Source organism: Fusarium solani (assembly GCF_023522795.1).
Source record: "Fusarium solani strain SB1 chromosome Unknown bctg00000004, whole genome shotgun sequence".
Classification (NCBI taxonomy): domain Eukaryota; kingdom Fungi; phylum Ascomycota; class Sordariomycetes; order Hypocreales; family Nectriaceae; genus Fusarium; species Fusarium solani.
Window position 1 is genome coordinate 3,224,594 of NW_027072152.1, and position 25,216 is coordinate 3,249,809.

Below are 25,216 nucleotides of genomic sequence, written 5' to 3' on the forward strand. Positions count from 1 at the left end.
CAGGAAAGTGATAACCCGTCAGGCCTGACGAGAGATTTAATTCCAGAGCTCGAGCTGTTGAGCACGAGACGAGAACATGCGGGCGCCACGAGGTTCCCGACGGACAGATGCTAACAACACCATTTGTTTGATGGCATCACAAAAACCTGCTTGGAACCAGCTTCTAGGCCATCATACACGACATCCAATGCTTCTAGGCCCAGCCCAGCTCAGACTCGGCTCGCGTTTTGCAATCCCACCGCTCTCCAATCCTCTGTTGGCCCGCTGCGCCTTGGCCATGCCCATGCCCTACTCTTACATCTTCGGCACCGTGCTGCATGAATTGATATGCATAGGTTGGACATGGGAGCATCTCGTCAAGCAAGTCATGCAAGGCAAGGCACAGCGCACATCGCACAGCCAACCATGCCTCGCCCAATATCCCGTGGAACCCATCCGAATAAGAAAAAAAGCCAGTGCCGTCCCAAAAAGCAACAACGGAAAGAAATGGGCCATGACTGACTCCCTATCTCAGATGACCCCGATCCGATGGGCTGAGATCGGGCTGGGTCGTCGCGTTATGCCTCACCTGTGTTGCGCTGTGCTGCGTTGCCAGCTCCTGCTTACACACTCACACAGCCTCGACAACATGCGGTTTCTATTCCAGTACCTGATGCTTTGCTCATCATTCCTCTCCATGTCCAAGGTGCATCCTCTGCCCTGTTCTTCCCTGCCCTGCCCTCCTTGATCCGGTTGGGCACTATCGGTCATCTTGGTCACATCCCTCATCACATCCCCCCTCTCCTGCCGTCACCAGCCCGGCGACAGCCCCGCTACCAACTATGACCTCGTGACAACTCCCTCAGGGCTCTCCCTCATCCTGCCCTGACGGAACAGCACAGAATAGGCTAATAAGGGGCAGGATCCGCACATGCTGGCAGCCGAGCTGAGTTGCCCACGAGGGGGGCCAAGAGGGAGCCTGCCCTGCTTATCCCTCGTTTACAATAGTTTGCTTTTGGCTCCCGAACAACATCAACACCAGAGAAGGTGACATCTCAGGCCCGTTATTGGGCTTCCCCATCAGTCACTGTCCCCCGGGCTCTCGAGCAGGACCCTTGCGGCAAGCCCCCTTTTCCCCTGCCGCAATTCGCCACCGATAAGGGGCCGTTTGCTTCCCCGTCTCCCGACTTCCCGGGGACAGCAGATCTTGCTTGATTGACCGACATGCTTGCAAATGAAACAAGGGCCTCGTCAGCTTTGGGATGCGTGAATGCGTGGCATTGGCGAGCGTGGGATGGTCAAGCCACAGAGGGGTTCAGTGACCAGCCACCGAGGGGCTTTGCTGGTCTCGACGTCATCGGCCCGCCGGTCCTGAGCTAAGCTTCAGCCCGCCGGAAATTTCGTGACTGTCATGTGACCTGGCTACTGATCTTCCACGTGATTGTCTCAACTCTCAAATTTTAGGTAAGCAGGATCCTTAGGTAAGCGTAGTGGCAGAAACTTCAGATCTTCGACTTCAATGTGCTCGTGAGGGTCCAGCTCCAGACCGCACGAACGTCAATTGCCGCGGCCAATCACCCTCAGCCCGGTCAACGAGGCTCTTGTGAGAAGTTGTCATCCTCGTCAATCCTGCCACTACTTCTCCTTCTTACCTCTCGTCTCGACTCCCCGACGACACTCGACTTCATCGGCCACAATGGAGTTCCGAAGCCTCGCCCGACCAGCCGCCCGGCTGCTCAAGTCCCCCGTCTCAGGGCTCCCTCTCATTCCTAGCCGTGGTCACAAGACGACGGCTCGAACGAAGCGGTCACTCAAGATTGCTCCTCACGAATCCTTTCAACCCGACCGAAAGACGGCCTTTCCCGCCGCCGACTCTATCATCTACAACCCCCCCGCCTCCGAGGCCTCTCCCCTCCATACGCCATTCCTCTTCCTCCCTCCCAATGATGCGCGCCGAGCCGCCATCACACGCCTCCGTCACACCCCCGGCTCACCTGTGGCTCCTCCCGCCGAAGGCAAACTACCTCCAGCAATGAACTATCATCGCCGAGACCCCAACTACAACCTCAAGGCTGCCGACATCCAAGAAATGAAGAGACTGCGGGCGGAGGACCCTGTGACCTGGAGTGTTAATAAGCTTGCCGAGAAGTTTGGTTGCTCAACAGTCTTTGTCAAGATGGCTGCGCCGGCACCGGCCGGACATCTCAAGGCCCTCCAGGCCAAGCAAGAGCGGAGGGAGGCAAGGTGGGGTGCTATCCGGACCAAAGCAAGGGAGGACCGCAAGCGGAGGACAGAGATGCTTTACCGCGGCGAGTTGTAGAAAAATTATTACCGAATACGCCAACGAGGGCAGCGCGGTGCAGCATAGGTGGAACGGACCTGTACAAACATACGAGACCGTCCGGGGCACATGTAGGATTATGTGTGGCGTGAGGAAGCACGGAGAGATGCGGATCTTTTGGAGCCCGGGCCGCATGGGCAAAATCACTTTGTATAACTGCCAAATACCAAGAACTCCCCAAATGCAAGCAAACAGCCTTGTATATTTTACCCCTATTGCCAGGGTCTCTTGTCACCCCGCCACCACGTTATTATCCATGGATCTTGTATGCCATTCAAATCCCCGAGGGCCCTATTTCTACCAAATTCAACCTATACGTCAACTGTTGTATTCAACAGCAAAAAAATCATGCACCGTCAAGGTGCAGGTAGATCCAACCCCATATACTTAAACAATGCCCACTAAATATCTTGTAGGTCACCTCGACTTGACTTGAACTCATTCGACCTCGTGGTAGACGTCGACGTACGGCGACTACCTCCTGAGCTCGAAGACGATGATGAAGCTGGCTCATTGAGGTAGTCCTTTTCGCTGGGGATGACACGCCAGCACCAGCCACACCAGCTTCGGCGCACGCCTCGGACCTCTCGGCCCAGCACACGGCTGCCGCTACCACGCTCGTCCTCCCACTCGGGGACGCAATGGCCGACGCGCACCATGCGGACCCGCTTGCGCTTGACGATGCCGCCGATGCCCTCGATCTCGTGGCGCAGGTAGCCCGGGCCGAGGGACGGAGACGGTGTCCGCTCGTGGGTGAGGCGGAGCTCGTCAATGAGCGCATCCACCGGCGCCGGGTGGGTCGTGCCGCCCGGAGTCGCAACGTTTCCGTCCCGGGCGTCCTCGGCGTCGCAGTCCAGCTGCTGTTCGCGCTCCTTAGCCGCACAGCAGTCTGCCTCGCGGCCACAGATGACGCCTCGGTCTCCCTCGCCGATGCCAGTACCGAGGCCCCCGAGGACCTCGCCATATTGGTTTCGCCAGCGCCAGATGCTGGAGCCGTTGTTAGTCTTACGCAACCTGGACAGGGGGCAATAGCAACATACCGTTGATATTCATGATCGGCACCGCGGATACTTCGTCCACATGGCTGACATAGCCAAACGCCCTCGTCTGCGCATTTGCAAATCTGTCGCGACACAGCCTCTGAGGAGACGGGAAGGTTAGGGTCCAGAGGGGGTTTGGCAAGGGTTGCTATCGGGGCGTGGACGCAAGGCTTGCAGAGCCTCCTATGCCTCTCACGGAGAGCGACAGGAGCCGGTGGCTTGATGGCACAGTTCTAAACACGGCCGGTCAGCGTCTGCACTACGGCCTAACAGCTTCGGCTGCTCGCAGGCTCATGCACGTACCCTGCATATCACTTCGCCGCATCTACGGCACTCGCCAACCATGTCACGGGCGCAGTCGCCCGACTTGCCGTTGTAGCTGCGGCCATCCTCCATGTAGAACCAATTGCCAGCGCGGGCGCGGTAGCGAAAGGTCTCGGAGCCATCTACGGGGACGCTCTCGTTACGGCAGTGGAGGGTGGAGGCAAGGAGGATGGTGCGGTACTGGAGAAGGCCATAATGGATGAGGCGACACGTGCGGGAGAGGGCATCGAGAGTGTTTAGGTCGATGGAGGAAGCGACGGCGACGGCGATGCTAGGTCAGGGGTCAGTATGAGGAGTTATCATGACGGGTACAACATCAAGACGCGAGGCGCTGGCAACATCTCATGATGGGCGGGACGGCTTCAAGGAATGAACCATTGAGGCATTGGGCATCATAACAAAGAGGAAGGGGGCTCCAACTCACGGATAGATCTGCATCGCGTCCGTGACGGGCGCCCTGAAAGTGGAAGAGTCCATGGTGCCTATCGGCTCTGGGTTGTACAGGGAGTGCGACCAAGGTCCATTCCGGCCGTTGGCGGACAGCAGGTGAAGCTTCTTGAGCAGGAGGAGATGCTGCTCTTTCTGGGAGAGCTGCTGCAGCTGGGGGTCGGCGTCATGTTGTAACTGTAGCTGACCCGGCATCGGGACCGGCATGGGCATAGGCGGCGGCGCGGCGGCCTCATGATGAGCTCGGGCGCCCCCAGCACGAGGACCACCCGCAGGGCCCGCCCCAGCGTCTTCCTCGTCGTCCAAATCCACAAAGCGCGCCATGGCTGGGGCTAATTTTGACTTGTCCCTTTCTTCTTGCCCTTCTGTCTCTTGTTCCGTACAGTGTGAGCCCTGTCTGTCGCGGCCTTTCCAACCCCAGGATCTGATAAGTAACGGGGGCTTCCGAAGCTTGGCCGATGCAGCCCGGCGGTCGAGGCAAAGCCGGGGAGCGGAAAGTAGCCGGGATAGAAAGCGGGACTTTTTTTTCAAGCGGGCTAGAACAGGCGCAGGATAGGTGTGTGTGTGAGAGGAAGGGAGAGAGAGAAAAGATGGCTGCTTCGCCAAGAGAGAGACAATGTTTTCTTTTCCCCGAATCAAGTGTGACAGGCAAGGGTTTCGGCTGCTGATGGAGAGGTGAGAAAGTGGATTACCGAGTCTTGTGAAGCGGGGAGAAGAAGACGGACGAGAGGAGAGGAATCTGACGAGGGTTCAAGATACAGGCACGGAAACAGCCATTGCGGCCAACGAGAGCTACGGTACAATCTGGCGATACGTCAAAGGCTCATAGATTGGTCTTCTGCCAAGGTCAAGGGGAGAAATCGGTGATTGCGAAGCTGGCCCATCTCTTCGTCAAAGGTGCGTCACTTGATGATGGCCCATCGAGAGTTTGCCGGTTCTGACGAGCTAGTATCTGTAGGGTAAGGTACAGTTGAACCGTGCAAAGAGCCCATCATGGATAACAACTTCTGGACGGGCCCCTCTTTTTGCTTCCATGGTGAGAAGCCAGGAACCTTCCCGGTGAAGTGAGGTGCTTTTTTCCCCTGTGATCTCAGCCCAAGCCAAGTGGGCCCGTGACTTTTGAAGTTTTCCGTTTTTTCCTTTTGAGATGCGACAATAGGGAACAACAGACCCGGCGGTCTGCGAGCTCCTGTAAGCCACTCTTTCTGTACATATGCTGCCCCGTGGCTATGCGAGCGCGGGGGTTTGAGAGGCTCCCCCTGAGACTGGTTGCCCCACGCGTTTTTTCTCGTCATGAGACGAGCAGATTTCACCTTTTGGCCTCTATGTTGCAATGCAGCCGGAGCAGGACGCGGCGTCACCTACCAGATCACAAAACGAGAGCACTTCTCGTTACGTACACCTCATTCCTATTTTGATCGAATATCCGAGCTGTCCTAGCAGATAGTGCGAGTTATTTAAAAAAGACACGGCGCGCTGTTAAAAAAGCGTCCGATCTCGGGGCGGTCATGACAATCGCATCTTATCAATCTAATCAATCTCTGGACCAGCTTTCCCCAGACAGGAGCTGCTAATAATATCCCCCCGTCAAGGTTCCTTGGCGAGAATGGTCCCCCCAGATTTCTAGACTGGGATTCTTCTGTCTGTGGCGCTGTTCTACCCTTGACATTCTACGAGAAGTTTCCTTCTCTGCGGGTTCTTCTGCCGAGGATGTGGAGATTCATCTGAGAATGTTGGGTAGTCTAGCCATCTTCAACCAAGATGAAGAATAAGTTGGGATGACACGTCTTCATTGTCCCATATTTTGAGATTCCGTTCTCTCTCTCGTTTGCCACCGTATCCGCGTGCCCCGATCTGTCACCCACTCCCTTCCCTCCTCTCGTCTCTTGACTGTTTCACTTGCCGCTTTGCTATGCTTCTCTTTCCACCGCCTTGCACTCTAAAAGATACTCATTCGTGTTATTGAACGCCATATCTGCCTCGAATTTGTCGTTGTTTACGCATAGCATCGGGCTAAGTCCTTGACACACTAAGTTCCCATATTCGTTGAACGCGTTCGATCGAAACTACCTAACCTCCATGACAGTTGAGTGTTTGAGAAACGAGTCGCCAAAAACACCAATCTCTACCGACTTTGACAGCCATTGAAATGAGGTTGAACTATTAAATACCCGTGAAAACGCGCGGCGCTACTTCATAAGTATTTTACCCTACTTCGTATATTAACACGCACTTTGGGTATAGAAGCACGTTCTCGGAACCTGCATTAGGAAATTCCTACCCATTCTGTACAAGATATCTCACTAGAACACTGTAGTGTCGTATAGGCCAAACTGATGTACAAGGACGCAGAATTGGGACACTCTCGCCTCAGGCTACTATCCACTCCGAGACTCGCGTTGCTCGTCCGCGAGGTACCTGTGTGTCGAAGACGAGCAGTGTCAAGCTATCGTTCATCACAGAAGTAAGCTTGTGGAGTTGATGCACTCTGTTTCCCAGAGCTTTATCACATCGCAGTCCACTCTGTCCCGGAGTTATTGCACTGACATCCTAGATACTGCAACTCAAGTAACAACTGAATGTATGCACTCACAAGACGCCTGGACTTTCTTCACATATTAAATGCATCGACTTCAATTATATGCAACGTTTTATTTGGTTCATATCTTCACATTTGGCTACCCAGTCAGGCATGAACTGCGTTGCGCAAGTACTGGGCGAGGGTCGCAAGGCCGATACTCATCTTAGGCCGAGTAGCTGGCAACTAGTATTGATTTGGTAGTAAAGTCACAGCTGGGATCGCGTGTGTTTGTATGAGGTTAGGACATAGTATGAGCTGAAGGAAAGCCGAAGGGGTGAAGTGTTATTGTTACCTCTTGACAGAAGTTACCTACCCTGTGAGATGAAACTACACCTTCATGAAGAGGGAGAAACCCGGAATCAAATTCAGACGCAGGACTTCGACGACTTACACAGGGAAAAAAGGTCTTCACATGCTCAAGCGGAAGCAAAAGGAGTTATGAAGCTTGGTTTAAATGCGCGACCTGGACTTGTAGGGTAGTTAATGAGATTTCGGAATAGTGAAGAAGACGTAAGACACATATCCGGAAGGGGGGATCCGTCGTCGTATTGGGAAGCCCGACTTGGATATTGGGACCTGTCATTCTTGACTTGTGATGCATCTTAGGATACCAGTGATCTTGCATGTTGCTAATGATGTTGCTGCTTGATTGTGGTCGGAGTTGGACTGTTGTTACCTTGCTAACATGGTGCTCACCCTATACATAGACGACGGAACGCTGAATCGTACAAGGGAAAGTGTAACAACCACTGATGGCTTCAAGTTTCTGGATGAAGTACGGAGTAGACTCTGGATGTTTGTTTTAGGAGGCTGCTCCTTAATAAAACAAGGTGTGGACGGGATGAAGAGATTAGACGGCAAGCTGCATCATTCCGGAGTCTAGGTTTGTCATGCAACTTGGACTTGACGCAACCAGGAAAGACACAAACACTGATAAGTAGGTATACCATAGAAGATAGGCTAAAACAAGATTTAATTCGTCCGTGTTAATATGCATCGGTCTCGGATTGAGGCTTGGAGGCCCCTTGGCCTGACTAACAGCCCGGCAATCAACTCGACTGAGATGACCCGACGGAAGATTGAGCCTCTTACGATGACCACTATAGACGGTTCCAAAGATAGAATTCCAATTAATAATTCATGTATATTCATATGGGAATCCCGAAGGTCGCCTTCAATATCGTTCACCGCCACAATGACAAAATATGACGGCAAAAAGAACGAAAAAATTGATTGAGGCTCCATTGTCAAAGTTCCAAAAGATGCAACTGTCAGCAGATGTGCGGCGTTCTGTTTAATTGAATGATTGCAGAGGATTACAAGACCCGTTCTGTTTCATGAAACAGAAACAAGCTTACGCAAGGAGACGAAGCTGTGTTAATCAACTGGCGGCAGACCCGGTCGTGCCGATTGACGATTGTCGGGGGCGGCATCTGACGGGGGGCCGATGGGTCTTTGGTAACTTGGTTCTGGGGCTCTTGCAAGGAATAGAAAGTAAGGCAGGATGACAGGGCAATCAAAATTCAGCTGGTACTGAGTCGTGCTGCTGTCTTTGCCATGGTTCATCCCAATTTCCTTCAATTTATATGAAAACCATCTCTCTGTGTGGCTGTGGGGGGTAAGGAAGCTTCGGGGCTAGGATCACTGGCGATGGATGATCCTCGCAGACGGGAAACATATCCCAGACGTAGGCGACACCCTTGGAGTCGTGATAATTTCCCGTATTAAACCAAACATGCAATCGAAAGTTGACATTTTGGGTTGTTGTGCGTTTCCGATGGGGAGGCGGAGCTGCACCATCTTCAGGAATACATCATGCTGCCCGAAACATGAGCGACTGGGGTGAAGGTAAGGGATCGACGAATGGTTCGCATCTTCCATCCATAGAGTCATCCCGCCGCGTGCACAAAACCAGGCTGTGCATCACAGTCTGGTGGCAGACTGGGGCTTCTGAAACGACTCCGAGGCATCCCCTCTCGAGCTTGAAACCTGGACCCCGGTTCGCTTCTGGCGACTGAACGAGACGAAGCTCGGGCCAAGACAGCTGAGGATCAAGGCGATTGGCTTTTGAAGAGAAATGTCACGTTTTGGAGAAGATTGGTTCACCAGCGTCGGAATATTGATTCAGTTGTTGAAGATGAAATAGACTTGTGTATGGATAATTATAGATATAGCTAGATAATTATAGGTACATGTAGTGAGGCTGAAGAGTCTCTAACATTGATGATGCGAGAGTTGTTAGAGTGAGAAGGGGAGACTCCATCGTTGAACGTACTTCAGTCGGTGATTTTTGATCAATACACGGACAATAAGCCGTAATTAGCATCTTGTTTGCCTCATCAACAGCCTCATCAATAATTCAGTTGTTTATTCCCTATCCGAGCGTGGTATTTCCATCATCAGCCCAAGAGCGGACGATAACCCCTTAAGCTCCCCATGTCAAAAGAGCCCCTCGTGCGACGTTAAACCCCGCCCCCTGCAAGTCCACTTTATGCATACCTTGGTACCTGCCTTAGGTCTCCGCACGACCCCTGCTTCCGTCCTTTGGATGGAACGTCCGCTGCTCACTCTGTTGCTTGCCCTTTGACTCTGACATGCTCTCCAACGACGATCCCAGATCTTGCATATTCCCGCAGCAGCCGCTCTGCCCAGAAACAGGAAATATAGGGTTCAGCAAATTAGCAGGAGCATCAGCAATGAGCCCAATCGAGTCAGCGTCCGCCTTACACTGGCTGGGACTTGGGATGATGGCGGTCTCATCCATATTGTCAGCGAGTGCTGGCTGACTATGACGACGACGACGCCGAGGCTCGAAATAGCATCACACGGCAGAGTTGCTGTCCCGTCATGTCAACCGCCCGGCCGGCCTGCCACTGCGGCCACCTGCAGAACCCCTTAACTTGCTCATCAGAAACGTCTAAACAACCGAGAGTCGATCATGAAAGCGCCTGCCAAAGTCGTCAGAGAACATGTTTGCTCCATCAATTCTCCGGCCTCGAAAAACGGCCATCACCAGATGGACGGCGGCCGGGGGGCCCAATCCCTCCAATGATGCCTCCTCTCATCTGGCGACAAGCCGACTCGCCATCCGGGGGCCCATGCTTATACTGTATCTATATCGTTCTGTTTAGCAGGTAACCGCCCTGCATGCTAGACCCCCATATGGCACGACCTTACCCATGTCGGATAATCCACTTTCTCCAGAACCACGTCTCGTCTTTACAGTTGCTCCATCACGGTCCTGGAGGGGGGCAGCAACAACATGTCCATCACGTCTCATGTTCAGGCCACCTCAATCAACTCCCGATCGATGCCCGGGATCACCGTGCCCTCCGCGACGACCTGTCATGGCTGGCCCTGGCCTCCCACGAGGGCCTGGGGGCCGATCAGAAACGTCCATAAAGACGAAGCTCTCGCCGTCTCTCTTGGCCTCTCTCCTGCTCTACCTTCTTCATCACCTCCTCAGCTTCTTCTTTCTCTTCTCATTCGTTTTGTTCCCCGTTTTGGGTTTCCTTCTCAGTCATTCTCTTCAAGACAGGTGCTTGGTTCGCCTTCTAACAAAATCTTCAACTCTTTGGTTCTTTGATAGAGCCATTCATTCATTGACAAAACAACAAAACAAATCAACTACCCGCCAACCTTCCAACTTCCCCGAGAGTCTTTCAACATGTACATGCGCAACGCACTTGTCGCGGCCGTTGGCCTGCAGTACCTCGTCGAGGGTATCCTTGCTCAGGACAAGGTCACCTTGACCAAGACCGTCACCAAGCGCAAGTCCAGCTCCAGCGTCACTGCCGAGGAGGCCACCGAGGACATCACCACTGTGGTTCCTACTTCCTACATCACCGATGGAACCACCATCTGGGTTGACGAGACCATCACCATCCCCTGCAGCGCCTCTGCCTGCACTGCTACCCAGACCACTGGCTCCGTTGACGCCGAGTCCACTGCCGAGACTGCTGATGCTGCCGGCACTTCTTCCGAGTCTAGCGTCGATGGCAACGTTACCGAGCAGACCGCTGATATCACCACTGTGGTTCCTACTTCCTACATCACCGATGGTACCACCATCTTCGTCGACGAGACCATCACCATCCCTTGCTCCAAGTGCGAGGCTTCTTCGACCGCCGAGGCCGAGTCTACTGCTGAGACTGCCGATGCCAACACCACCGCTGAGACTGCCGATGCTGCTAGCACTTCTGAGCCCGTCGACGGCAATGTGACTGAGCAGACGGCTGATATCACCACCGTGGTTCCTACCTCTTACATCACTGACGGAACTACCATCTTCGTCGACGAGACCATCACCATCCCTTGCACTAAGTGTGAGGCCACCGAGACTGGTGCTGAGTCGACCGCTGAGACTGCCGACGCCAACACCACTGGTGCTGAGTCTACTGCTGAGACCGCCGATGCCAACACTACCACTGAGACCGCCGATGCTGCCACTTCTTCCCTGCCTGTCGACGATGGCAACGTGACTGAGCAGACTGCCGATATTACCACTGTCGTCCCCACTACCTACGTCACTGAGGGAACTACCATCACCGAGGAGCAGACCATCACCATCCCCTGCACCAAGTGTGCGGCTACCCAGACCACTGGCGAGGCTGAGAGCACCGCTATCGTCCCCTCTGGTGACAACACCGCTGAGACTTCTGCTGCCTCTGAGACCCAGTCTGTTGCCAGCTCCCAGGACGCCGACGGCACCACCAGCGCCGAGGAGACTGGCGCCCAAACTGCCGGCACTGCCTCCGACGATGCTGAGACCAGCACTGAGGTCGAGTCCACCATCCCCACCAGCTTCTCTACCAACATCCTCTCCACTGGCTTCGGTGGTAGCACTGCTACTGGCCCTACTGGTCTCTTCCCCAACACCTCCATCGCTGTTGAGACTTCCGCGGTGGCCTCCACCATCCTCCCCGAGGAGCCCACTGTCACCACTGGTGAGGTCAAGACCTCTGGCACTGCCGTCGTCTCCAAGATCCCCAAGCCCGTCATCGTTGTGATTCGCGAGGTCACCATCTTCCACCGCACTATCGTCATTGGTGCTGCCTGCCCCCCTGTCAAGGCTGGCAACAGCGGCAACTACATCGTCGGCCGTGACAGCGAGGAGAAGAGCTTCACCGAGATTGGCGATGCTCTCACCGACGCTTGCAACAAGCAGTTCAAGGCTTGCTCCACCATCGCTGGCAAGAACTTCCGTGTCGCCGACTGCCAGAAGCAGCTCACCAACTGTCTCGCTGATGCTGCCTCCACCGCCAAGGCCCCTACTCCCGTCACCAAGGAGTCCACTGAGACCGCCTCCATCATCCTGCCCTCCGATGCCACCATCACTGGCGAGTCCAAGTCTTACATCGGCAACGGCAACGTCGTCATCTCCACCCGCACTCTCACTGTCTCCGAGTCTTGCGAGATCTCCGATGGTACCCCCCCGTCATCAAGGGCCCTACCGCCACTGGTGAGACTGCCGTTGAGACCACTGCTGATGCCGAGACCACCAGCGCTGCTGAGTCTGACGCCGAGTCCACCCAGGATGCTGCCACCACTGAGGCTTCTGAGGAGGTTACTGGCACCCAGACTGGCAACGTCGTCACCAGCATCACCATGACCAACAGCAACGGCGAGGTCACCGTCACTGCTATCACTCTCACCACTGGCCAGCCCACTGGCACTGGTGTGGTCTCCGTGCCCACTGGTGCTGACTCTACCCAGGATGTTGCTACCACTGAAGCTACCGAGGAGGTTACTGGCACCCAGGGCGTTGAGTCCAGCGCCATTGTCATCACCATGACCAAGAGCGACGGTGAGATCAGCGTCACCTCCATCACCCTTAGCACCGCTGGCCCCTCTGGCACTGGCGCCGTCAGCATCCCCTACGGACCTGGCGCCGATGAGACCTCGGTCCCTGCCCCTGAGGCTACCGACTCCTCTGCTATCGGCCAGGACACCACTGCTGTTCCCTCTGGCACCAACGGCGTTGTCACTGTTACTGTTGGTGGCAACACTGACGGCATCGTCACCGTCACCGTCGGCGGCAACACCGACGTCGTCACCCAGACCGTCACTGCCAAGGTCACCGAGACTGAGACTGTCACGGTCGGCTGCGGTGCCAACGGATCTCAGTCTGCTGCCACCATCATCTCGATTGTCACCACCTGCCCTGAGTCCACCACACTGGCTACCGCCACTTCCACGCGTGTCCCTGAGACGGTGTACGTGACCGAGACCGTCGAGTTTGCCCGCCAGACGGCCACCCCCGACACTCCCCAGCGCCTTCGCCGCATGCTCGGCTTCTCCTGGTAAATCTACCAACCATGATGCAAGTCACTTTGTCACAATCATAGAAAACAACAACCACTACAAGGATTTAGAAGGAGGAGGATCAGGGAAAATCAAATTCAAGGATTAACGGAGCGGCCGGCCCCTAAGAAGACACCGCTTCGGTCTGTGACCAGACGGTGGAAGGGAAGGGGGCGGCCGCGAGGGGAATGGGAATTGGGAACTGAGATCTGGAGTCGTGTTCCTTTTGTTCTTTCATGTGCATATGAATTTACCCACGGGTGTGTAGCATAGCCATGTACCGCCTTTTAACTCGAGACAATATTGAACGCGATTTGGTGCTTATGACTTTTATGAGTAACATCCATAACACGGTGAATGACCTCAAGTGCATGTCGAGTCCTCTAAAGGCTAAAGCTGTAATGATTCAGGAGTCAACTTGTAGAGTGAGTAGTCAGGGCTATTTGCCAAGTTATTGCCTCCTGTTTCTCTCCGTTTGGCTAAACATTCAAAACGACGGGTTGGTATCAGATATCTTGGCAGAGATTGCCTCATCGTTTCGTGCACAAATAACATGTGAAAACACTAAGCGGGAGCAACATGTCTTATACAAGCTATACTCTAGTCTTGAACAATGCGACAGATATACACCATCTCCCAAACACACCTGGCCCATAACGGCCACATTCCTTTTTCCACCTTCCAAAAAATCAACACGTTTAAACGCCCACAGAGCCCGCCAAACGATAGCGCAGCAGCATTGTCGCCGCGGGCCCTGGTTCAACACACTATCCGCAAAGCGATGGCGTAGTAGCACTTTCGCTGCCGAGGGGACATGAAACTCGTAGGACAGCGTGTACAAACGCTGATGGGGTATCATAAAGAGCAAAACGATGCGTTAAATGAATGCCGAAGCAAAAGAAAAAGCACGATAATCCTGGCAAGGCGTGAATGCTCGGGAAGGGTCTGGCCTGACGGAGGGCGAGGTAATAGCGCTGAAGCATTGTCACCACGTCCATCGCAAGGTCGGAGAGTCTTCCGTAAAACACGTTGCTGTTGAGGCCGTCGCTATGAATGACTCGCAGAACAGGTCAAGCATTGAGATATAGCGACGCCCTAAAGGTTCAGTGACTGAGCCTTTGCCATGGCAAAATAGTGAAGTGGATGTCATAAAAGCATGCTCAGTAAGAGAGATGCTACGTGGGAAATAGCTGGCACGTAGGTTGAAATACATGCCGTAGAGAAGTGAATTGGTCGTTGGCCGGAGGCGATGGTTGAAGATCAAGTTCAGGCGAACGACTCTTGGTGTTGAAGAGGATTAAGCACGGTTGGCCTTCTTCCAAGGAAGAGAGCCAAAGCCACGCTCGTGGGCCTCCCGTCGAGCCGCCCCGTCGTCAAACTCACTAGACGAGTCGTCCTGGAGCTTGGTGCTGGGTGGGTTGCCGAAAATAGTGAGGAGAGCCTTCATGATAAAGGCGCTGAGGATGCTCATGCATAGAATTCCAATCATGGTGTAGTTGCTCTTGCGGTACTGGTGAGGTCCAGGAGCAGCGTCTTCGGGCCAACCAGTGTAGAGAGCATAGGTAGTAACAACACTTCCTAGGTTGCCTAGGCCAGAGACAAGAGCGGTGGCGGCGGCAACTCCAACTTCACCATGGCGCTTCTGGAAGATCTCGGAGCTCCAGGCCATGCAGATGGGGACAGTAGGGCCGAGGCCAAAGCCGACCATGAGAAGACCACCGTAGCGAGCCCAACCGTTGTTGGTAGCCAGAGTGACGGTGAGAAGACCAGCAATCTGAATGCAAGCGGAAGCCGCGAAAAAGTATGGGCGAGATCGATGAAAGCGGTCCGAGATGGGCGTGACGATGAGGATCGCAATAAGATCCATGATCCAGATAGGAGCAAACAGCAAGCTCACTTTGACACCACTAGAGCCAGGCTGAATGGAGGCGATGATGACAGAGCCATACAGTTGAGTGCCGATACCAACTCCGACGACACCAAAGTACATCATGGTCAGAGGCCAGAGTCGCCAATCAACGAGGACGTGGAGGAGGTCCTTGGCAGTCCAGGGACGAGAGTGGTAGACACGGCGAAGGTCGTGGTAGTGGATGATGGCATCCTGGCCCTTGAGGACCTCAGGGGTAGGAGGCAGCCACTTGAAGATGCCAGTCCGAGGTCGAGTCTGGCCAGGCGCAAGAGGACGATCAGGGAGCCACCAGAGGAGGATGAAGCTCAAGACAACCGCGACAAGGCCGTAGATGAGAAACATCCAGCGGAAACCGACAAGGCCACCACTGCCGTCCATGAGCTGGAAGCCCGCAGACACAAGACCGACCACAAGGCCGTAGCAGAAACATCCAGCGGACCTGAGCGGCACCACTGCCGTAAAGTACATTCCAATTCTCTTCCCGGCAGTTCGCGAAGGAGGATAGAAGAGAGTTCTCTTCCCAGAGGTAGAAAGCCATGCCGGGCCACATGAGGTAGAAAGCCTGCGGGCCAATGATAGCTGATAGCCGAGCAAGAATCGAAGAAGCTTGACGCTCCAGGGATCTTGGACAGCAGCGAAGCAGGCACCGACGACGCCAGTAGCGAAGACAATACGGGCCATCCAGAGACGGGGGCTGAGCTTGCTCATGACCAGGTTGGAGGGGAAGTCGAAGATGACATAGGCGACATAGAACAGAGCGAGAGCAGTCGAAGTATCCTTAGGAGTCAACCCAAGCATAGTCATGAGGTCATGACCTTTATCCTTGTTCATGGTCTGAGCAATTCCAATGTTGGATCTGATGGCCGAACAGAGGAAGTAGAGGATCCAAAAAGCTGTGAATCTGATGAGCATATAATTCTGTCCATTTTGAAGATGTGGACTAACCAGGAATGATGCGGAGATCAATCTTTCTGTAGTTTTTGTGAGTAAACTGTTCGTCAAGAGGAGATTGCGGCCACATACCGATACACACGTTCGACAGTCTCCATATCATAGTCACCCTCTCGGGCATTCCCCTCTTCCTGGTTCACGAGCACATTGGTAGGGTGCTGATGCTTTGAAGCCTGCTCATCATGCAGGCCATCGCTAGCGAGCGAGCTGGGAGCCGGTTCTGCCATGCTCGGACTTGAAAGCAATGGAGGAGCGTGCTATAAGTCTGTTGCAGGCGATATGAAGAAAGCTCAGCGTTGGTGACAGCAGTCTGATGCGAGTGTAGATGGAAGAGAGGCAATGCCAGCCGAGAGGGTTTCTAAAGCGATTCCTTCGAAAAGTAATAAGAAGCAAGAAACAAGTTTGATGTTGGAGGGAAGAAAATGGATCGAGAGGGGGAGATAAAAAAGATTGATTAAGGTGGAGGAGGGTGGGTGAGCCGATCTAGGCCGCTAAAACCGAAGGAGCAACTGTCCCTGCCTGCATAATTGGGGATTGAGCTCACAGCTAGTTACAGTAGTGGGCCGGGGAAAGCTCTAATGGAGCCGCCAACGAGAAGAGCTTTGGGAGCTCATGACAGCGTGATTGCTCTGGATACTTGTGGATAGAGTCATACGAGAGTACATGCGTGTAGCAGTAGGTCTAACGTAACTAGCTATCATGGATAAGTCTCCTCTCTCCATCCTTTCAGCCCGTGGCATGCTGTCAACTTGAGGTCTGATGTGATGGAGATGGTAACACTTTCGACAGCAGGCCATGCACTTAATCCACAGGGCTGGGTCGGAATCTAACCGGCCCTGGCTCCTGCAGACCATCACGCGGGTATAAAAAGCCGCTCTCGGCCTCATGAGTCCAAGTCGATAGACGGCTCGGCAAATAACCGAATCTCGGGGCATGGCACCGAGGTATTTCTCGGAGAAGGTCAAGCAACGGCGAATCCAACTACGTATGTGGTAGCGTGATGACGAGGCTCAAAACAATTTTCAAGTCTCGTCTTGCTCTGGCATCCCTAGGATCTCCCTGCGGCTCGTCGCCAGGGTCCCAGAAGGTGGAATGACATGAACCATTCGTGAACCCTTCAAGTCCCCACTCGGGCACTCAGCGGGTGACAAGATCTTGAGTGGCTAGTGGTCCGCGAAAAAAACGGCATACTTCGCAAGTACTCTACCTTGTTAATCCACAGAACCATGGCATAAAAGGCTTATGATGATAAATATAAGATTATAGATAGACTTTAGAGTATAATTTATTTATTTCATATTTTTATTTATTTATTTTGCTCTAAATTGCGTTCCTATAGCCCGGCAGAGTTCTCGTTGCCTGCCTACAGTATGCCATTTTTTTCTTGGTCTGGGTGGGTAGGTCCCCGTCGACCACCGTCTTTGAAGCGCAACATGATGTGAATTGGCTCAAATTCATGAAGGTGCAATAAATAGAACGTACGTAATCTTGAAGAGGTGCCTTGTGTATTTTTATGGTGTTGAGCCTCTGCGTAAACCTATCTTTTGATGTCCACCGTATCATGGCCATCGTCTGAAAGACATCATAACAAGTTGAAATACAAATCATAAGACCTGATGCGCCTGTCAAGTTGCCTCATCCTTTGAACGCCTTCTCCAACTCAGCAATATCAAGCTTCTTCATCTTCATCATAGCCACGGTCGCCCTGTCCGCCGCCGCCTTATCCCCAGAGCTCAACATCTCCTTCAACACGGTCGGCACAACCTGCCACGCGATGCCAAATTTGTCCCCAAGCCACCCGCACTGCTGGCGAGAGTGATCAGCACCCTCCCCCAGCTTCTCCCAGAAGTGGTCCACCTCTGCCTGGTCCTTGCAGTCGACCATGAGGGAGATGGCTTCGCTAAACTTCCACGGGGCGGGCCCGCCGTTGAGGGCGACAAAGTGGTGGCCCCGGAGGTCGAACTCGACCACCATGACGGACCCGGGCTCGCGGCCGTGCTGCTCCTTGCCGGCCTCGGAGTAGCGCTGGATTGTGGTGATTTTGGAGTCTGGTGCAAAGATGGAGACGTAGTAGTTTGCCGCTTCTTCGGCCTGGTTTTCGAACCAGAGGCACGTGGAGATTTTGCTTATCGACATTGTGGATGTGAGTGTATGTGAGTGTATGTGCTTCTGTGAAGAGCAGTGTTGAGACGAGATGCCTAAGTGTGAGTATTATTGAAAAGGTTGAAGAGTGAACGCTGATGAAGAACAGAAGGAGCGTGGCATGAGGTCGCACTATATATAATCGATTGAGACACTTCAAACCCTTGATCGATAGTAATTACCATGGTGCGAACGATGAGTGAAGCGTCAAGGTGGCTTGCGACCTCAGACAACTAGTACCTGTGTTGCGGCGCAACCTCTTAGTGTAGCGCATCTCGGCCTATATTAGCAAATAGGAGCCTTCACGCAGCGCTGCGATAGAACAGTGAAGCATCGTGAACTGCCTGGAAGGGGTAGCAAGCCACCTCCTTCGGCGGCGCTGCTTGTGCATCTTGGCACCAATCGACGGCGGCCTCCTTCATGATCGGACGCGGGGAACGCTTCATTGCAGCGATCAACGCCGTAAGCTCAAACGGCATGATTATTAAACTGTAAACCGTACAAGTTGTGCAATGATATCGTTGGTGCTGTTCCGGTGTTGGTAGCAATAGACGAAATGTATTTACCACCCAAGGAGACAAGATCCAATACAATTCATGTCGATGGGCCAACAACCAGCGACGACCCGAAATGCAACCTCCAATGCTCACCAATAATGATGTGCACAATTTGTGTGGTATTGCAGTCCAGGAGCATTAGCTGTTTTGGGGTTGGCTCCTGTGCAGGCAGGCCAGGCCGTATCGACGGGAAGTTCAACCTCATATTTCGGGTGTAAATGCAGAAGTGCCTTACAACCTAGAACGAACCAAGACGCCCAAAACAACAAGGTGTCTCCAAACCTGCAGTCCCCGTATTTCCCCTCATCACTCACTCCCTCCCAACCGACATTGAATCCATGGACCAACACCAACACCCGTCGCTCCGATCTCTGCTGGAATTATCCATGGCGGATCAATTGCTCCCTACTCGAGTGTTTTCTAGCGGGCGTCGCTGTTGACGGCCTTGGAGCCTTGGGACCATTCCGACCGCCGCCAATGCCTCAGGCTCAACATCCATCCATCGTCGTCACCCCCTTGTGCCACTCACATGCTGGAGCCCTCGCATCCGGATACCAACGCGATGAGTCCACAACACGCTGACAGGTCCAGCTTTGGTTGTAACTTGTTGCTCTGATATTCGCAGATGTTGCGCCCGAGGCCATCATCTCGACCCATTCGCGGTTTCACGTTGGACAAAGTTGTCCAGCGCCAACACTTGCCACATTGCAGACAGGTACTGGATGCCTCACCAACGAAAGTACCAAACAACAGGACGAGGTGACTCAGGCGCCTGAGGGACAGACCCTCAATACTCAGCCCAACTAACCAGTCATGGCCTCTGCCTCGCCTCCTTCAGGAAACTCACACATACAGGTCCCTGTCCGCTTGGCTACGCAACGTCCAATAGGGACTATCTGGATACACAGTTTCATGCTTGGACGTGTCAGCCAGATCTCGCCAGCTCGCGACCCTGACGCAACCTCAAGTCCTTGGGAACCGGGATCAGGCAGCTCCTGTGTATAGTGCACGTCACCGAGTGGGACATGGGCAAAGTCGATGCCGGGTGACCAGCTCCCTCCAATAAGCAAAGTCAGCTTGGCCGAAGACACCGTGAACGAGGTCACGAGATGCTGCTGGGGGAGCATATTGAGCCTGCGGTTGGCGTGGCTCGCATGGCATCGGACCCAACCGTACAGCCAGTCTTTGAGTAAAGACTGGGCAACAGCTAACGGGTTCCCTCAGCGGGAGCAGGCAGCGCAAGGCGGAGACGCACGATATATTGGCATTCTGCATGCTGTTAGTGCAGCCGTTCACAGTCGCGTCGCAGCCTTGCCCCCTTCCCCACGCCTCCATCGCGAGGCGCCACTAAGAGGCACGGCCGTGAGTCACGTCTTTCTACGCACTTCCGGACTTCCAAGCCAAAGGACCGTCAGGACCTTCCGTTTCGAGTCATCAGGCTGTCTGCCTAGAAGGCTCTGGATACCTACTAATACAGCCTCATTCGCATCGTGGCGCGACGTACCATGAAGCAAGGCAAGCGACAAACGAAACGATTCGGCTCAACCGGTGCCACTTGATGCTTGACAGCCTACGGATACGTACCTCTTTGACACGTTGACGCATTGGCCACGCACTTCCGCGCGATCACGTGAACAAATTTGACTAATCCACCCACGTCAAGCCTCTTGGCTCCGCCCCGTTTTCCGTTGGCTTCCGACCTTCATACCAGCCCTATTTTTCAGGCCTCCATCCGAGCCGAGCTTCACTCACCATCACATTTCATATCATATCGAAGCGCATCTGCATAACGGCCTACCATAACCGTTGATCCGACTCGGCCTTTTGGACTCCGACTCCGCCGCACAGCGCAACTCGATACCCTCCTTCCTCATCATCGACGACTTCAAATAGCCCCGCGACGGCTCGACATCGCCTTCTCGCTTCCCGCAACACCCGCGTCATCTACTGCAGCAGAGTCTCGACGACATCAATTCGTAGGCGCCATGAGTGTCGCGTACGAGCCCCGGACCTTTATCCACGAGGGTGGCTATCCTCCTATCGGCGACGACCATGATCACACTGCCGACCAGCGGTTTACCGACAACGATGTCGCCGAACAACTGAGCCATTACACAACCGAGGCGGCCATGCTTCCCGACAACACAGGCGTGCTTGGAGATGATCGAGGCATGATGCCTGAGGATGCCGCTGCCGTCCAAGAAGCAACACGGCTCGACCTAACACATTCGACCTTCCCCTCTCCGATCCAGGCGACGATGCAAGAGCCTTCTCTCGACCCTCTACCCGAAGACAAGGACCTATCGCCAGGAGCCGGCTCTCCTCCTGCGTCCCGTATCAAGCCGATTCCCAAGCCCGATCGAGATGTTGTGAAGCAAGCGGACGGAAAATTCCACTGCCCGCTCGACGAGTGTAAGGAGGAAGTGAGAACATTTTCGCGCAAGTGCGAGTGGAAGTAAGTCTCTCCGATATTGCCACCCATATTAAGCGCATGCTAACCATTTCTCAGCAAGCACATGGATAAGCACGAGCGACCCTATCGATGTCCTGCCGACGGATGCGAGAATCTCCCCGGGTTCACCTACTCGGGCGGGTTGCTCCGACACGAGCGAGAGGTTCACGGCAAGCATGGCGGTCCCAAGAATACAGTCAACTGCCCTCATCCGAACTGCAAGCGACACACAGGGAAGGGGTTCTCGAGACAAGAGAATCTGAACGAACATTTACGCCGCGTCCACACCAATCCCGACGGGACCACTCCTCCGGCCGATACCGCTCAATCTCCGGACGAAAACGATGCCGAGAAGGTGGGCATGAAGCGCAAGCGCCGCTCAAGCGCCCAGGCCAGCGAGGAGATGGTTGAGCTCCGCGAAGAAGTCAAGCGTCTCAAGGAAGAGAATGAGAAGCTCAAGGCAGAGATGGACACACAGTCACAGCATTCGCTCGCCATGATGGCTCAGATCGCCGAGCTCCAAGATGCTCTGCGTCATGGACTCGGCCCGCACACCCTGGGAGCTCCGACAGCACAGATGATTTAGGAAACCGATCAGCACCAGGCGTGGATTTCGAATCTCAGCTCAATCCTGCGCGACGAAACTTTGCGACTGCAACTCTTAAACAGCGGATAGACTGTTTTTGCGCTACCAGTTCTCTTCGGACGACCTCCCCCCTTTCAGCTACATTCCGCTCGGCGTTTGGTCCCATATACGGCACAGGGCTGCCCCCAAGGATGAACTGCATTTGCTTTTATACGAACCCCCATTTTTGCGCTCTTCTGTTATATTTTTTATCCCCTCCTCCTTTACGGCGTGGCGTTTGATTTGAAGGCTCTGGAAGAGATGATATCCCCCTCCTATTTTACACTGCACGCACACGCACAAGCGATGGACGAAGAGAACGACCAAAGGGCGGAATGCCCAGGACCGGCTTAGGTTTACAGGTTTTTTTTTTAACGAGATGATGAGCAGGCGGGTCGAGGGAAATATGGATGGACTTTGATGTACAATCGTGTAATATATATAGACGGGTTGCCCCCTTTGCCTCCCACCTTTTTTGTCCTTTTCATGAAATCTATACGTGACGGGATGAAGAAATCGTCCAGTCTTGTGTCACTATTCTCATCTCATTTTCCCTGCTTTTATCTCGTCTCGTTTGTTATGATGCTTTGAGTTCATGGGTCTCACCGGGTGCCCCCGGGACGCTCGGTCGTGGCAAAGACACCACGCACGACGACTTCGTCAGCAACATGAGGAATCAAAACGGACCCACGGCCGAGGTACAAGCATGTTCATGAACATGATGATGATGCGTTATGTACTTTCCCCTCCCATGAATGCTATGCCACAATGTACACGAATACCTCCCCCCTTTCTGGGCTTGACTTTTTTTTCGTCTACCATCTCTTCCCAAGTCAAGACTCACATGGTAGAATCCCAGCAAGTATCTCCGGCTCACAACCCGTTCATATATACACTGCCACTTCTCAAGCTACAGCTTGTTCGTCCTCTGCCGCGCCATCCTCCGGCGGCAAGCCTCGCACCTGCACCCCCTCTTGGTTCTCTAGACAGCCTGGACGTAGCTCGCAGGCACGCTTCCCGTGACGCCCGCCTTTTCAACCTCGACCCAGCCATCACCCGGGTCATCCTGCACAAGAACAAAGCGTTCGCCCTCCGCCATGGAGTGCTCGTTCTCGCTCTGTGCCGTGTACTCGTAAAGCGCCTCGACGTAGCGGAGCTTCTTTGCGCCGCGCTTAGGCGCCACAGCAGGGCCCTTCTTCTTGGTCGAGGCTGTTACCGACGAGGTGGTGGACGTCGAGTACGTGGATGACGGCCTGGCCGCGGGTGCTGGCGCTGAGGGCGTGGTTGTGGTGGTTATTTCTAGATATGATGCTGGGACGAGGCCTTCCTTATAGCCTAGGCGGACCTTTATCCAGCCGGAGCCGTCTGTTGCGACGCAATTAGAACATGGCATGATCATGATAGGGGATAGCCAGACTTACCATCGGGTTCAAGTACCACCACATCACGGCCTTCTGGTACTGTAAGCTCGCCGTCGCCGCTCGCTTCGAAGGCATACAACATCTTGCCCTTCTTTTCCTCCTTCTCGCCACCGTTCGGTGCGCTAGCTCCTCCATCTGTGATGTATGCTGTTGGTGGAGGCGCCATGATTCGGTTCTTGCGCACAGTGTTGGACGTCTTGGACGAGATGCTTGGTCGCGGACCAACCTCAGGAGGCGTCTCCTCAGCTGGACTGCGCTGCCCAGACACAGAGCCCGACAAGGACGGGCGTGCCGAGTGTGAGCTGAGAGAGGTCATGGTGTTGGAACGGGTGAGGTCAGGCCCGTCCGAAGTGGCTGAGTGCGTCGATGTCATGGTGGCGCTCGGCTTGAGCAGCTTGTTCGCGGAGTCCTGGCGTTCAGCCTTGAGCTTCTTGCGCTCCTCCTTTGTCTGTTCACCAGGGCAGTCGGCGGGCACCTTCATCTCGCACTTGCTATGACACGTGTAGCCGCAGTCCCGACAGTCGAAGCCCTTGGCGCTCAATCCCCAGATCCTCTCGCCGCAGAGGTCGCAGTTGGTAGGTATCTTGAATGTCTGACCCTTAAAGTTGTGGTTCTTAGCTCCGAGGGTGACATCGCCGACAACGGATGTGATGGTCGACGTCTCGACCTCGGCCGTCAGCCGCTGACGATCAACGGCGTGAAGGTCCTCTTGCATCGCGAAGAGGGTGCGGACAACTTCGACCTCATCCTTCTTCTCCTTGCCTTCTCGGACTCGCTGCTTCAAGCGTCTCACGCCCTCGACTTCTCTTCGCTTCTTATCCACTTCCCTCCGTAGCTCGCCCAGTTGCGATTTAGACTTGCTCAAGACGTTGCGCAGGTAAATCTTGGCCGTCTCGTCAACCACCATTGTGCCGTCGTCATGCCAGACGGGGCTGGCCTCGAATTGCTTATCCGGAGGTTCCCTCCAAGAACCAATGTTGTGCTGAATGTACATCATGGAGTCAAGATGCGGCAGATTCCTCAGAATCTCGGTGCCCTGGTGCTGAATCATGCCATTGCTCTGCTGCAACATGTCGGATTCGAGGTTGGTCGCAACTGTCCAGAGGCTGTTGAGCTTTGTCGTTCGGAATTCACTCAGGTCCTGTAGACTATCCATAACCTCGGGGATATATTCGTGATAGTACTTTTCCTTTTGCTTGTTGGTAACGTTGATGGAAATGATATAAGTGTTCTTGGCATTGTTCATCTCAAAGAGCTGCTGCTGGTAGGCACTCTGGGCCTTGGCCTTGTCGTAATGCGACTCGGTCTTTTTGCGCTTGGCCTCGACCTCCTGGCACACGGTGTCGTACTTGGCCTTGGTCTTGGCGAGGGCGGCATACGAACCGTCGCGCTCCTGCTCGAGCTTGGCGGCATATTCGGCATGGCGTTTGCGTAGTTCCTCGAACCGGGTGCCGAAGAACTTGAGCGGCTCGGCGACCTGGGATACAAGGCTGTTGGCATATTTATCGTGTTCGCCGGCGCGGGATTCGAGCGTCGTAAGCTGGGTTGTCCATGTCGTCAATGAGGCGCTGACGTAGTTAGCACGAATGCGCACAAACCGGACCGCGGAAAGACGGATGGTAGCTTCGGCCTGTCATACCTCTCAAGCGAGCCGGGCGTCATGGCAGGAGAATCGCCAACGCTCAACTGAGCCGTCTTCTTATTCTTCTTCTCAAAGTACTTCTTTGCGAGGGCCGTAAGCTTGGCGCTGTATTCCTTCTCGATGACAGCGCGTTCTCGGTAGAACTGCTGGATATCTTCAAGCCATGCGATGCCATGTCCGACCCAGGCATTGGCGGGTTTGAAGCCGTCCTGGCATGTTTGTCAGCTGTACGAGTCCACGTCAAGTCCAAGTCGAGTCTCGGTTGTCGGATCTGCAGGGGGCGCAACCAGCAATGCCAAAGCAAGAGCCAGAGGCGAAACAAGTCGAGGGTATTATCGGATAAAGAGGCAACCAACCTTGAGCTCGGCGCCAAAGGTGGGCATTTCGTCCACCTCAGCCATGATGGGCGACGTCTGGATGTAGTCGGATCAGAGCGGGGAGGAGGGGGATCGTTGGTCGCTGAAGAGGAGGCATACACGTGATGGCAGGGCCGGAAGGAGAT

At 54.2% G+C, this 25,216-nt stretch overlaps 8 protein-coding genes across 8 annotated transcripts; 3 read left to right on the forward strand and 5 right to left on the reverse strand.

Annotated features, from left to right (window-relative positions):
* Nucleotides 1-1,675: 1,675 nt before the first annotated feature.
* Nucleotides 1,676-2,299, forward strand: MRS44_008084 (mitochondrial 54S ribosomal protein mL58; the record flags this gene model as incomplete). The annotated part of the gene is made up of 1 exon (XM_046269126.2): nucleotides 1,676-2,299. One exon carries the CDS (start codon nucleotides 1,676-1,678, stop codon nucleotides 2,297-2,299), a length of 624 nt encoding a protein of 207 aa, XP_046133890.1.
* A 422-nt stretch (nucleotides 2,300-2,721) lies between these two features.
* Nucleotides 2,722-4,455, reverse strand: MRS44_008085 (uncharacterized protein; the record flags this gene model as incomplete). The annotated part of the gene is made up of 4 exons (XM_046269125.2): nucleotides 2,722-3,307; nucleotides 3,361-3,593; nucleotides 3,664-3,955; nucleotides 4,109-4,455. 4 exons carry the CDS (start codon nucleotides 4,453-4,455, stop codon nucleotides 2,722-2,724), a joined length of 1,458 nt encoding a protein of 485 aa, XP_046133889.1.
* Nucleotides 4,456-10,379: 5,924 nt separating this feature from the next.
* MRS44_008086 (uncharacterized protein) lies at nucleotides 10,380-13,018 on the forward strand (the record flags this gene model as incomplete). Its single annotated transcript, XM_065620773.1, has 2 exons — nucleotides 10,380-12,086; nucleotides 12,158-13,018. 2 exons carry the CDS (start codon nucleotides 10,380-10,382, stop codon nucleotides 13,016-13,018), a joined length of 2,568 nt encoding a protein of 855 aa, XP_065476845.1.
* Nucleotides 13,019-14,312: 1,294 nt separating this feature from the next.
* Nucleotides 14,313-16,102, reverse strand: MRS44_008087 (uncharacterized protein; the record flags this gene model as incomplete). Its single annotated transcript, XM_046278483.2, has 3 exons — nucleotides 14,313-15,817; nucleotides 15,870-15,895; nucleotides 15,948-16,102. 3 exons carry the CDS (start codon nucleotides 16,100-16,102, stop codon nucleotides 14,313-14,315), a joined length of 1,686 nt encoding a protein of 561 aa, XP_046133888.2.
* Nucleotides 16,103-17,510: 1,408 nt separating this feature from the next.
* MRS44_008088 (uncharacterized protein) lies at nucleotides 17,511-18,011 on the reverse strand (the record flags this gene model as incomplete). The annotated part of the gene is made up of 1 exon (XM_046269123.2): nucleotides 17,511-18,011. One exon carries the CDS (start codon nucleotides 18,009-18,011, stop codon nucleotides 17,511-17,513), a length of 501 nt encoding a protein of 166 aa, XP_046133887.1.
* A 1,366-nt stretch (nucleotides 18,012-19,377) lies between these two features.
* MRS44_008089 (uncharacterized protein) lies at nucleotides 19,378-19,701 on the reverse strand (the record flags this gene model as incomplete). The annotated part of the gene is made up of 1 exon (XM_065620774.1): nucleotides 19,378-19,701. The coding sequence occupies one exon, from the start codon at nucleotides 19,699-19,701 to the stop codon at nucleotides 19,378-19,380; it is 324 nt and encodes a 107-aa protein (XP_065476846.1).
* Nucleotides 19,702-20,559: 858 nt separating this feature from the next.
* MRS44_008090 (uncharacterized protein) lies at nucleotides 20,560-21,612 on the forward strand (the record flags this gene model as incomplete). Its single annotated transcript, XM_046269124.2, has 2 exons — nucleotides 20,560-21,029; nucleotides 21,084-21,612. 2 exons carry the CDS (start codon nucleotides 20,560-20,562, stop codon nucleotides 21,610-21,612), a joined length of 999 nt encoding a protein of 332 aa, XP_046133886.1.
* Nucleotides 21,613-22,633: 1,021 nt separating this feature from the next.
* On the reverse strand, nucleotides 22,634-25,115 carry MRS44_008091 (uncharacterized protein; the record flags this gene model as incomplete). Its single annotated transcript, XM_046270868.2, has 4 exons — nucleotides 22,634-23,016; nucleotides 23,073-24,640; nucleotides 24,712-24,923; nucleotides 25,071-25,115. The coding sequence occupies 4 exons, from the start codon at nucleotides 25,113-25,115 to the stop codon at nucleotides 22,634-22,636; spliced, it is 2,208 nt and encodes a 735-aa protein (XP_046133885.1).
* Nucleotides 25,116-25,216: the final 101 nt, after the last annotated feature.